The 13,743-nt window shown below is 40.5% G+C and overlaps 1 protein-coding gene across 1 annotated transcript in view; it reads left to right on the top strand.

Annotated features, from left to right (window-relative positions):
• Positions 1–13,743, top strand: part of kiaa1549lb (KIAA1549-like b) — a gene marked incomplete at both ends in the record, with an annotated part of 53,662 nt that overhangs the window by 26,871 nt on the left and 13,048 nt on the right. The window contains 8 exons of the mRNA XM_083993188.1: positions 24–139; positions 4,345–4,564; positions 4,792–4,925; positions 5,554–5,722; positions 9,783–9,842; positions 11,657–11,808; positions 12,336–12,507; positions 13,032–13,195. Coding sequence (XP_083849314.1) covers positions 24–139; positions 4,345–4,564; positions 4,792–4,925; positions 5,554–5,722; positions 9,783–9,842; positions 11,657–11,808; positions 12,336–12,507; positions 13,032–13,195 — 1,187 coding nt within the window. The remainder of the gene's footprint in view (positions 1–23; positions 140–4,344; positions 4,565–4,791; positions 4,926–5,553; positions 5,723–9,782; positions 9,843–11,656; positions 11,809–12,335; positions 12,508–13,031; positions 13,196–13,743) is intronic.

The raw sequence follows: 13,743 nt of genomic DNA, 5'->3' as shown, positions 1-13,743 counted from the left end.
CTCTACATGTGTATCTGTGATAGTTGTTTCCATCTACGTGAGAAGAAACAGATTGGACAGTATCCAGAGGCAGAACCTGCGGAGGGGGCTCAGCCAAGGCCTCCGAAAAGCTCTCAATGATTCCTCTGCTCAAGCACAGGTCAGCCATATTAATAACAGAAAAATACATCAGTTTCAGCCACTGGATATATCCTGAATATCCATTTATGCAGATTTATGGAGTTAAGGATAATGAAAAAAGTTTGCAATTCATTTAAAAAATGCTCTCAGTTTCTCTGACACTGAGCGACTTTAAGCTGAAGGCGTTGTCTTAACCTGGTGACACATTTACAGTGACACACTGGGCTTTAGTAATATCTTTTCTTATCCATTTTCTGGATGCGATAGCTGTCTAAAATCAACACTGTGCTGTTTTTATCTTTGCAGCATCAACCAGCATCAATACACAGAGAAAGATTTAAGAGTTGTGACAAGTTTCCTACAATCTAAAATCCACCCCCGCCCCATTATGTTGAGGTAGAATCTGAATGAAAGCAAAATACATTTTTGATGAATTCAGAAAAGCAAGAGAAATGCCTCTGTCAGTGTTAGAAGTTTGTCCAGATACCTAGAATTGTTACCCTTTTGCTGAGATGTTGGTTCATTCATTATACAGGAGGAAAAGTGTTGCATTGAGAAAAGAACGGTTCAAATTCATCTCGTCTGAATTCAGTGAACAGATTTATTTGAAGCTTGTGTCTCAAATATTATGTGAGATGTATCAGATTGTGAAGATGCCTGAGCTAAACAATGCTCTGACACTAATGAACAGTAAATGTTTCCTAATTTTGCCCCAACCAGTAATGTGGTGGTTTATTAGTGTGAAGTGAATAAGGCACTTAAACCAAGGACCTTCATGTAGGCTATGTGAGAAGAGATGAGGACTAATATAGAAATTAGGTTGACTGAATGTGTCCCAGAAGGCAGTGGGTGATGTCACATATTTGACTAACTGTAGCAACACTAAAACAAGATGTAGATTAAGGTTACAGCAGTACTGTAGATGAGAAGTGTTACTCCTGTTTTCCATTATATAAGGGACAGGCTTTCATTTCTATCCAATTAGTCTGTCAACACTTCACCAAAAGGCAATCTAACCATAGGAGTGGACACAGCAGATTTGGTTTAATAAAAACTCAGGGAAACCAATCTCAGCATTTCCCCTGCACACAAACAGATCCTGTGCACACACAATGATCTTTGTGTCTGTGGATTAGCCATTTGTGGAACCAATCATGGTTTCCACTGTGCCAAATCCATTCTCTCTGTCCAATAAGCCTCTAATACCTCCTCCACAGTCTGTATCAGAAGCACCTCTTGGCTATAAGAAGATGTTAAAATGCAGTCAGTGAGAAGTAGACATGCATTTTTTAGTCTGGTAAACAGAGGAGGAAGGAGTTCTGTAAGGAGACATGTCAGCTGGTACTGATATGATGTTGTCTATTTGCTGTGTGCACACACTATACCCTCAACATGTGGAGAAGAAATTAATTTGAAAAAAAATCTGACTGCTTGTTTTAGGCAATAACTGAAGCAGCAATTTGATTCCTTTTCCACATAAAGAAAATCTCTCCTCCTTGTCTCCAGTGGGATGGAGTGCCTTCAGAGTGTTGCAATTATGAGCAAGTGTTAAGTGCATCTGTGTGTGCAAGTTTCTGTGTGTGTGTGTGTGTGTTTACTTGTATCTCTGCGATCCACTGAAATGTCCCGAGTGTTGTATTTCTCAACTTGGAAGTATCAAATAATTGAATGAGGCCTGTGTACTCATCCTGCCCGCGTGAAGGTCAGCGCTTTCACATGCTCAGCCTATCTGTAGTCTCTGAAGGTCCCGTGCTTCAGTGCACTCCCGTCACCCATTTCAACATTGCATGGGTTCCTTTTAGCAGCACTGCTCTCTCATCCAATGGGAAGCAAGCTGTTGGCAAGGGAAATTGCTTCTGTGTTTAATTATAGGTTATAAATGGTTGGGAGGAGAGCGATGTGCTGTGCTGATGCTAAAAAGATGATGAGAAATAGACTAAATGAATTGGACCACAAGACTAAACTTATTTTCAACCTTTAAAAAATAAAAATAAAAGTGAACTATTTCTGTCGCTTAGTTGCGGTGCTCTGGTGAAACCTTTTCAATACCAACACTGTGATCTGTTAGGTTAATCTTTTAGTCCTCCACACTCTTTGAAATAGAGTTAGTTGGTGTGTTACCAATCTCTGGCTTGCTTGAAATGCAATCTCCTAATAACACCTTCACATGGGCAAAGCTTGAGAGGATGAAGTGATAATAAAGGGCTCTTTTCACAGAGCTGATGAGAAAGCTGAATTGTGAGGAGGCAGAGTGGTGACTCTCAGCTACTCACAGACACTGTAGACTCTCAGTGTGTTGGCCATCATTGGATCTCCTCTCTCAGCACAGGCTTCCAGATGGGTTTAGGTAACAGACCTGAATGGTTTTATTTCTCCATTGCTCTCCCCCTCTCTCTGACCCACGCGCACACACACACCTAGTTTCATTGCATCTGTCTTCATCCCCTTTCGGGTTTCCGTGTGAGCACAGTTCAAGAAAAAGTCAAATTCCTACCGACAAACCCATTTCCTCTGTCGTGACACAAAGTTGCGACAGATTTCACCTGCGTTTCTGTGAAGATGAGACTGCAGACGTACCTGGCCTCTTGGGTTAAAAGTGAAGGAACATAAGCCCCTTTGTCCCGAATTCCCTATTTAGCACTCTGTCCCATGCCTCGCTCATCTCTCACTCTCTTTTCTCTCTTCCTAGCAGCCACTCTGTCCCTCCTGTTCACCTATATCTGTATTCTGTGATCAGTCCCTCTCTTGTTCCTTATACTCTCATTAGCAAATAGTCACAATACACTGTAGAGTGCTTCATTACTGCAAAGCAAGTCAATATCTTGCCATTCAGCTTATTTGCTGGCAGTACCTTTAGATTCCACTCTGAAGGACTAGAACATAAATGTGTCTTTTCTGTTGAACTACTCCTATCTTTTCATGGTTTCTTTATATTCCAATGTGGTGTGAGAATAATAAACTTGAAGCTTCCTTCAGACCTGGTTCACAGCAAACTTTTTGACTTCTCAGAGTAGTGTTACTAATAACATTAACATTGGTTCTGCTCTGTTCCAGCGTCACAGTAAGTCAAGACAGTGTGACATTGAGCCGGCATGCACAACACCAGAAATGAAAAGAAACAACTCATGATGTAAAACATTTGTAATTAATTGACAAACACGTATTTGAAACTGAAGCAGCTAAATGCTTTTCAGTCATCATTCATTTCTTTAGTGGCTTTCTAAAGGGTGGAAAACCACTGTTAAATCTTGTAGTGTTATTTGGAAGGTGGTCGACATCATGATACCAGCAGCACTGAATGACACGACCTTCATCATGTAATTTATAAAGAGGTGATTGTCATTTTAATACCAGTTGTTGTATTGTAGGTAATGATGCAAATACATCTGCAGTGCTGCAAATCACAGTTTTATGACAGCGCTGTATTAGCATGATTTTTGCATCAGTGTGATGAGGTACCTCTTTTATCCAACACAACATTAGGCCCAATACTTGGTATGGACATAAAATGGGAATAATTTATTTGAATGTCCATATACTTATTTTGTTTTTGCCCATAATATTATTTTGTGAATCTTTATTAGCTTTGTTTTAGTAATGGGCATTGGTTGAGAGAGATGGGAGCACTGATTAGCATGCTTTTATGGATGAATAAATTAATCACAAGTATACTGTACTGACCCACAAAGGCAGACTGGAGTAAAGCAGTGAAGTTGAAAAAAAAAGGTTTCATGTCTTTAGGCTATGTGGCAAATTGCAAGACAAATAAAAAAGCTTGTAATCTAGTTATTAATGCTTTTTTAGGCTGGTAATTCAATCCAAAATCATATCATTGTCACAAAACTAAAAAAAAAATATTAAAAGTATTAACTAGTTTGCCTTAGAAAATTCACTCTGGTTTCATTGTTGTTTAGTTCACGGGTTTTCTCAATTTGCTTAGTTACGTTTAGTTATTAGTTGAATATTCATATGGGTATCAATATAATATATTCATTTATTATGTAACAGACTTAAATATTTCAGGTAGTGAAATGAGCAAATCAAATTAAATTCACAAAGGTCAAAAAATGTTGTGGTGGTCACTAGTATGATCTGAAAAACCTACTATAACTTTTTCCTCAGTCATGTATTGGTTGAACATGGTAACAGGGAAAAAAAACTCTATTGGAAAGAAACTCTATTGGAAAGATATCTAATTCTCATCTGTATACTTTACTCTCTCAGGTGGAGACTGTATTTGGCTCTCCCAACATGACAGTGGCTTATCACGTGACCGGTGGGGACATGGTTTACCCCCCCTCTGTAGTGCTGCAAGGCTTGGAGTCCTACGGCCGTGATAAGCTGATTGCAGACCTGCGACAGTACCTCCCTATGGTGACAGCCCTGCCCCTCCCAGCTACATTATGGAGATCCAGCGCTGCCCCTGGCTTCCAGCTGAAAACAGGTCAGCTAATGTTCAGTCTGGATGAAAGAAAAAAAATGAGTCAAAGATCAGCTTGAGATTTACAGTTATGTGTTCCTGCTGTGATTGTGTATTTGGCCAATCTCAGTAGAAACTAGAAGTGAAGGATACTGCCTGACTAGTCAGAATTTAAGCTGTAATAAAAAAAGGTTTACAAAAACAGTTTGGCTAGTGACTTTGTTATAACGGCTCATTCTTTAATGTTTCAGTGCTGCAGTTTGTGGGACCTGGTGATAATCCTCGGTCTTGTCGTTTCTCTCAAATGATGGAACAGAGGCTTGAGAAGGTGTTTTCAGAAGCACAGGCCAAAGTGCTCAGCTCGAGCAGCAGGCTTTCTGTTCAGGTATTGAATAAATGCGGCCTTAACAACACTGTGTAAATGTTTCCCTCATTGTTACAAAGGCAAAGCTCTGATGTTAATATTAATGCCACAGGTGAAACCTGTACAGTGAAATGTTCTGGTGTCATTGTTTATGTTGATACACATCAACATAAACATGTGTTTTGGTGATTTGGCAGCTACAAACCGATGCAAATTGTGTGCAATTTGTGCAAAATTGTCCCATCAGGGAGAGCCGCTTCTCAGATGCAAATTAATGATGTGTAGGAGGGCAGCGTTTGTTTTAATTTTAATTAACTGCCACATTAAAGTGCACCCTATATTAAAGCTGATTTGTTGCATGGAGGAAAAAATGTGATACTACAGTATTTCTGCACTCTTTCATGCCTTGCCAATTTCCTGTGGTTGCCTTCCTTGATCATTTTCATAATATTTGTTAATCCAAGACAGTAATTGATTTCTTGTTGATGTACTGTATGTAATTTCTGCCCTCACCTTGTTCCACAAGATTTATCCTAATCTTTCAGATTTGCACATTATAGTTATTCAGTCCCAAGCATTGTGATTATACCTTGGATCTTCTGTGCTCTCTTCCTTCCCTGAACTTTTACTCTTTCTGTTTTCTTCCCAGATGCTGAGTGTCACTCAGGCAGCAGGCTCTCCTGCTGTGTCATTGGTCTACACTGTGAGTAATGGCACTGTCTTCCTTAACGGCACCGCTGCCTCAAATCTCCTCGGTCAGCTGTCAGCCGAGCTGGTGGGCTACTTCCTCTTCTATCCACCACTTATCATTGCTGAGCGTAAGTTTACATTTGCGACTGTAACACGTGTTTGTCAGATCTCATCCACATCTTTGGACAAACAAGCCGCTTTACTGATTGAATTTATTCACAGAAATCAAGATTTGATCCAACCATAGAACTTGCAACTTTTTTCCTGATTTTATCTAAGAAGCTTTACATTCAGTCATTCAATTACTAAGCTTGAGTGATGTCCAGTTTTTCTGTAATTGGATGTTTGTGACTGTTCTGTTTTTATGACCAGTTGTTTTTAATGATTGAGCCACTTAAACATAGTCGATGCAACTAAGACACAACTAAGCCCATGCCTTTCATCTCTGCCTCCTTTGAGGGCATGCTCAGTCTGCTGCTCCGTCTGTGTTAAAGTTATACTGAGAGAAAAACAAATGAAGAGTGACAGGGAATCAGCGAAAGTCTCAACAGCAATCCCAGTTGAGTCCCAGTGTGCAGCCTGTCCCATCACCACTAGTATAGCTGGCGAATGGTATATATATACGTATATAAAATGCTCAGTAGAGGGTGATAGTGCAAATGCAGATCTCTGACATATAATGAGACATCATTTTTATGGTACTTTATTGTTCCCTGAAGGGGACTTTTGCTCGACCTTGTTCATTCAGAATAGTTTAGCAACAGAACTGAGGTCTTGTAGCTGCTATGGGGATATAGGCTCCTTTTAGACAAAGTTTCACCCAGAAATGGCCTGGAAATTTTCTGGGTCAGGATCAATGTCTAAGGGGGACCAGACTTGACGTTCTGGACATGTTTGTTGCTTGTGCAGTTAGTGTGAACCAAAGCCGTGGAACTTTAACATGTGGAGTATTTCATCCAGGAGCCTTTTATCTGCCATTGTTCTGACACTTTAACAAGTCCATTATGTGCCAAGACAAATGCAACATGTCATGAAATCTCCACAGATAGGCTAGTAGTCAATAGGACAAGCAGGTAAATGTTTTTTTTTCCTGTGGATCAGTGTTTTGGTGTATTCACAGGGGTTATCTTTCAGTGCATTGCACGCACATCAAATGGAACAGATACGCTTACATAATCAATACAGCTTTTCACACCGGCCATGTCACACCTCATGTTTTACTGGCATGACCTGAAATGTATTTTTGTGCCTTAAGTCTATTTTTTCTGTTTTATGTGTATATGTACACTGGTTGTGTTTTGTGCTGCTAAAATGTAGCTGATCTGCAAATGTGCACAGGAACCTGAATGCATCGTGTGCTGGCACTTATAGAGGAGTGAAGCTCCTGCTGCTGTTTTGCCAATGTGCTGCTCATGCTCAGCCCCCTGGGTGGACAGTGTGGCAGGTTATACATGCATAAAAGTGGCCTCAGTGTCTTGCATAATGTAATTCTCTGTAACCAAACCTCTGTCTCATCAAGCTAAAGGAAGTGTCTATCTATAAAAAGACACTTTGGGTCAAGGAGACAGGCAGCCATTAGACTGGATGATTTGAATAGGCCCACGCCTGAGAATTGCATCACTGGTTAGGTTTCTGTTCAAGCAGAAATAAGCCTTGCTTACTTAATTTCAATGGGTGCAAACCAGCTGCAGTGCTTTAATTACTCTTTTGGACGTTGGTCTTTGGTATTGGACTTCGACCAGACAGGGCTTGGCTTTGCAAGATCATGCTCAGGATCACGGCAGGGTTGCTGCTTGAGCTACGCACTAAGCCCAGGGTTTCCCTCTATTATCATCTGGCCGACTGCAGTCTTGAAATCACTTTTTCTTTAAAGCACCGGCTGAGCCAGTGGGTAAATGGACTATGGATCTTCTCTCACCTCCCAGAGTGGATGTTGCTGGACCACATTTAGCTGAATTCAGAGCCAGAAGTTCACATTCAGTCAAGTGCTGTGCAGAAGGGAGTGTGCTGGTCGGATGGTATCGGTCTGTTATGGTGTTGAAGTGCAAGACTGACATTTCCTTCCTCAATGAGACATCTGTCTTAGACCCAAAGTAATGTAGTGTTAGTACCCTCCTCAACACAAATGATTTTTCAACAGGAAAATGTCAAATTTGATTATGGTTAATTAAGTTAATCTTATCTTAATACTAGTAGTAAACTTAGCCAAGTTCAATGCGATTCATAGTTTAATATAAAAGTTGAGACTTTTTTATCTTGTAGCTCATTATTGCAGTTTAATAGTTAGAGTTTATGGTTGGCCTTTGTCGTTTGCCCTCTGCAGTGACTTTGTAATTGGTACGGATATGATTTACAGGTCAGTGTACCAAAAAATCTGGTAAATGAGACGTGCTCATATAATATTCCTCCTTTATGTGATGAAGGTGGACTGCCTCACTGCTCCATTACGAACCTGCAGTGGATGATGGGATACTGAGGACAAAGATACGTATAGAAGGTTGCATGTCTCAGCTGAATTTGATCCCTAGAAACATGCAGCACCTGAATTGCGATGCAGCGTCAGTGTCACTGAGGCACAATAGCAGTTTCAGTTCACACACTGTTTAAAACAAGATGAATAGAAACTCTGCTTGTGAGCATTAAATTAACGTTCACTTTGTGTTGTGATTGAATTAAGTTAGAAAGTGAAGTTAGCCGCAGGCAGGATGATTTGGTTTGGGAACAAGGGAAGAGAGTGGAGCAACAAGATACAAAGAGACTCTAATAAAGAAGAAACTGAAGTAAAACCCAATAAGAAAAGGAGGTAAAAGACAGACAGAGAGTATGTGAGTGATTTTTTCTGTGTTTGTTTTGTACCCTCACCATTAGTGATTTTACACCGTTCACAGGAGGTGTGAGCATATGCTGGCAGTGGCGGCCTCCTCACTTCAAAGCCAATTATCGCAGTAAATAATTAACAGTGGGGGATTCTCATACCACCTTGGGCTCTACTCTGACAGAAAAGGCCCGGGATCTCACACCACTCCTGTTTGTAGCACCACGTACTCCATCCTTCCCGTGGTGTTTGTGTAGGCTGGACTTGCTGCGATCAGGCCGTGTACTCCCCCTCTGCTTTTTAACAATATCTCTCAGGTTGAAAATGAGTGAGGTGAGGCTGTTGGCAAAGTCTCTTTTCTTTTTAATACCACATATAGGCTACTTTACAGCTGCAAAACCTAATTTCTTTTAAATAATAGTTTTTTGTCTGTGAACTAGATTCTAATCTTCTATTTCATATCCCCCAGACTGTCATCACACAACATAAGGAGGCTTGTGATTCAAGCGTATAGATAGCATTATACTGATTTTGCTGACAGCCTTTTAAATGACCTTACTGTTCCTCTCACCCTGACTCCCCCCTCTCCACCCCGCTCTCCTGTCATGCCTGAGTGTACATTTCTGTAGTGTGTCTGCTTTCACAGGCCAGTGATACAACATTCCCCCAAACACTGCACCAGCCTCCAGCACAGGAGCGTAATCAGGCAGGAAATAGATGTAAGAGAACACAGAGACAACCAGAGCTCAGGCAGCTGAAAGCTCTCCTTGCTTCTGTATGTGTCTGACACGCACTGATAACAAGGCTTTAAACTGAGATCTCAACCACACAAAATGTGCCAAAGTGTAAACCGTCCCTCTTCTTCATGAAAGGTTTCTGAAGTGTTTGTGTACTTGGCCTGGATTTACAAGCACTGGATTCTCAAAAGTGAAATGTCTGGCCAGCGAGAGCACCACTTGTTAGACTGATAATCACATAGTTGCAGCAGTGAAAATTATTATTATTGTTCTTGATGATTTAGTTTTTTTTTTGTGCATGTTTGCAGATTGTATTTCATTGAATAAAATATTCTAATGACTGAAAGTCCCTGACCCTGTAAAATGAAAACAAATGTGTAAAACCAAATATAGGTGCAAGTGAAGTGTGAAAAGATGACCAGCAAACATTTTGCATTTTGTCTGAGTTTATTTTTATAATGTTCAGTTTCACTTTTTTATTTGATCTTTTCTTTTGCCATAGTAAAACCAAGCGATTAGAAGAAGAAAAAAAATCTCTACAGTATAATGCATAAAAGAGGTTGTGTGTCAAAGATTAAATGTTTCAGTTTGTCTGGGCAGACAATAATGTTTTTGTTTTTGTCTTTGTCTTTGCAGCATTGGAGTATCACAATCTGAACACCTCCACTGCAACAAGAGACTTTTGGGTGATCACAGGTAAGCATTATGAAAAATGTCCTCTGGTCTGTTGATAACGTTGCAGTAAAAAAAAGAGAAGAAAATCCTTGTTTGGTCCTCTTGTGCAACTGTGAGCATATTATCTGTTTATGAATCACCAGCGGTACATGTTTGACAGCTTGTCAAATTTAAGCAATTCTTTTTGTGCTACTTGATGGCACAGAAAACACTTGGAACAGTGCGTGTGGCAGGCATGAACCTATTCAGCTGCGAATTTCATGCTTGGCACTATTTATGGAAACTTCAAGACATAATGCATGTTCTTTTGTTTATAATCTAAACTGTGTCTTTTTACAGAAGTGATTATATGCACAGGACTCTTGTGTGGTTTATTGTTTAGTATTTACTTTCTGAGCCTCATGGATGACTACATAGACTGAAGGGCAGGAGCAGTGTTCAAAGGCACCCACACTTTCATAACATATAATGGATAGGCTGTGCACTTACTGCGATGAGAGGCCGAGTCAGTTCAAGGTCATCCCCTAGATAATGGGATTTAGTCACACTGAACAAGATGTACAACCAGGATTATTGCTTTTCAACTGTTAAAAAACAGAACAGATTACAGCCGCATTGGCTGATGTTTGACCACTGCTGGACAGAGTGACCCAAAACGAGCTTCCAACCCCTTATTCATCATTGGCTTATGGCGCTTTTATGGCCAATAACACATTTTTCCTCTTACATATGGATTCAATACTAAGGAACATGAGCTTCCCATGAAACCATGCAGGCTGAGAACACTCCGTTGGTCTCAACAGAATCACACAGTGGAAAAATACAACAAGCTGCAAAAGCTGCAAAACCTACTGCACTCGGTCTACTTAAATAATGTGAATCAATGACAGAATGATTGCCTACCAAATGGCTGAGCCAGTTGGCCAGATTTTATCATGTCTCTTTTGAAGGGTCTCTTTCGTGGATGACATATGTGAAACACATTTCAGTGTCAGCTTGCTGCACGGCAGATAAGTAGCTGCCTGGTGCCTAAAATTGACTCAGCATCAGTAGAGTGTCAGTGGTTTGGCTATGCACAGTCACTATCAACTAGCAAAGTTGACTGTTAACACATTCACAACCTCCGGAGGTTGAAGAAGAAATCTATTCAACCATCTAAAGAGGAGTACTATATCTGAAGGGATATGCGTTTCACTTTCGATACAGTCGTCTGTATCTCACAACATAAACGGTTATCAGTGTCCGACACCTTGGAGCATTCAAAGAAAACTTGAAAAGCAGCCAACAATGGTTAAGGTGACTGAGAACTTCCTATTCCATTTTATCGAGCTGGAATATACATTTGTACCTAGGGATTTAAGACCATTTTGAAAACAGTGGCTTTTAGTGTGCCATCCACATAACGGTTTGAGTCTTGATCATTATGGACAGGAATTTAAAAAAACAAAAACAATCACAATTCATATCATGGATTGTGATTGCGCTTTCAAAGATTGTGATTTGATTTTTAGGACTTCTGATGTGATTGTTTGGCCCTTTGTAAGATCTAGTTTGTTTTGAACGGGCCCCAGCCCATGCAGTCTTAAAATGCCTTTTTGAATTGAAGCTTGTCAGTTATGTACCTACTGTATGATAATGTTGTACATTTACAGCTAATGGATCTAGACTGCAAAATGCAAACTGAAAATGCTTTAGTCTGTCTTTGTCAATCAGACACAAACATTTCTAGTTCTGCCTCTATCCCTTCTTTGTTTGTGCTTGCTCTTCGAGCCAATAATTTATTTTCTCTTTTAACAACCATCTGGCCATCCTCTTCGTTTCGTCTACATTTGCAGTGATCCAGGATGTGGATAACGCCAGCCTGGAGGGACAGTACCAAAGCTTTGCCAGTTTAATGGAGCAACGGCTGGCAGAGTTGTTTGTGTTGGCAGGCCAGCAGGGCACCCGTTTTAGACGAGCCACTACTGTAGGCAGCTACACTGTGCAGGTAAGAAACTGGCACGGCGGCCCTCAGGGAATGCCAGGTCTGAGTTTCTCTGCAAGAACAAACAGTCTAGGATGCACAGAGTTAGAGAGAGAAAATAATCCGTCATTTTAGGTTCTCATTCTGATGTTTTGCCTGAGTGCCCTGGCATGTCAGTCTGAAGGCTAATTGAAGCATTAGTCCAATAGTTTTGTTGGCGTATTTCTTACAATATGAATATTTCATGAGATGTACACTTTGATTCGCACTTTTGCACACGTTTGTATGATTACTTGTGGTCAGCCCCTCATAATTAGGAAGCTTCTCAGCTCATCATCTGCTAATTAATCATCAAAACAAGTCAGAGGTTGAATGATTTACTAAACAAGTACACTCTGCTGTCCATGTGTTTTTTTTTTTATCTAATGAGACTCTCTGACTGGATACAGGTTTTCTGAGATTAAAGTTTCATTACAGTGAACCAGGCTTTTAAAAGAAGCTGATGATGACTCTTTTGTGTGTGTATGCCTTCGCTGTTCATTCCCAATCAGATGGTGAGCATCCGCAGGGTGTCAGGGTCGAAGAATCCGGCAGAGATGACCTACTACGTCCAGCACAACGGCGTTCCTCTATCGGGCACATCAGCTGCCAAGGTCCTGAACACAGTGGATTCTCAGACTATGGCTCTCACCCTGGGCTACTTCGTCCAGCTTCAAGCAGAACGTAAGCGCAGCGTTAGTCTACCATTTGACAAGTAGGCAAATAGACAGAAACACTGACAGACAGACAGACATGCAAAGCAAAACACATGACTCATGCTGAGTTTCGAAAGCCGAACTGGTGCTGGGGTGAAGGCAGAAGAAGAAAAGGTTGAGAAAGCTCTTTGCTCTCTAATCTCCCTGAAATGCTCCCGGCAGGACGTTATTTGTTTTGGCTGCAGCGCTGCTCACTGCGATGTGAAGAGGGAGAGACAGAGACAGAGACAGAGTTGGTCAAGAGGGAGCAGGAGAGAGAAAATGTTGCATTCTCTCTTAGGTTGTAGCGTACAATAGCTGAATCAGGCTCGCTGCATATCAGGTTGAACTGTGTTCTCTGTCACTTATTAAATGCGGGTGTGAGGGATGCTTCTGCATATTTGAGCATGAAAAAGAGGCTGCATATAATACTTCCAACGAGCCACTCAATGGGCTAACTGTTGTGATTTAGTGTGTTGACTGTTGTTGAGGATGTGTTTTTCTTTTTTTCAGCTGTGGTCAAGAACCCTCCTAATAACCTTTGGATAATCGCTGCAGTGTTGGCCCCCATCGCTGTTGTAACACTCATTATCATCATCATCACAGCTGTGCTATGCAGGAAGAATAAAAATGACTTTAAAGCTGATGCCATTGGCAACCTCAATCCCCGAGCTAAGGTATCCATCTTTTCTCTTTGTGTACCTGCCTGTTGTCTGGAGTCAAAATGATGATCATGAAAACCCAGTTTTGATAATTGATTCATTTTTTTGTTTATTTGTAAGGCTTTTCAAATATTAGAATTTGCTTCCTCTATTAGATTGAGTCGGTTTAATTATGTTTGAATTTTGGGTTAGGGTTAGGGTGAAATTATCATAGACCATTTCTGCACTTTCAGGCAGTGTATTACAAAACCATTAACTGAATAATTCAGGAAATCAACATACTGTAATCATAATCTGTATAATAATAATTATTATTATTATTACTGGTAGCCCTAGATTAGACATTTGTGATTTGCTTTACACAATGTGAAACAGTACTGTGACAGAGGGGGGCAAAGTGTGCACTGATCAAGGTTAAATTTTCATGTGCAGATGAAGGTAACACTTTCTGATTAAATTCCAAATTGTTTCCTTGGAAGTTTCCCAGTTAGACCCATGTTATTGATTCCAAATATATTTCAGTAGAGAGTGGTGATAAATTGGTACACAGGATATCAAGTTAT

This window comes from Trachurus trachurus (assembly GCF_905171665.1).
Source record: "Trachurus trachurus genome assembly, chromosome: 3".
NCBI lineage: Eukaryota > Metazoa > Chordata > Actinopteri > Carangiformes > Carangidae > Trachurus > Trachurus trachurus.
Note: the sequence above shows the minus strand (reverse complement) of the source record. Positions and strands in the feature narration are given on the sequence as shown.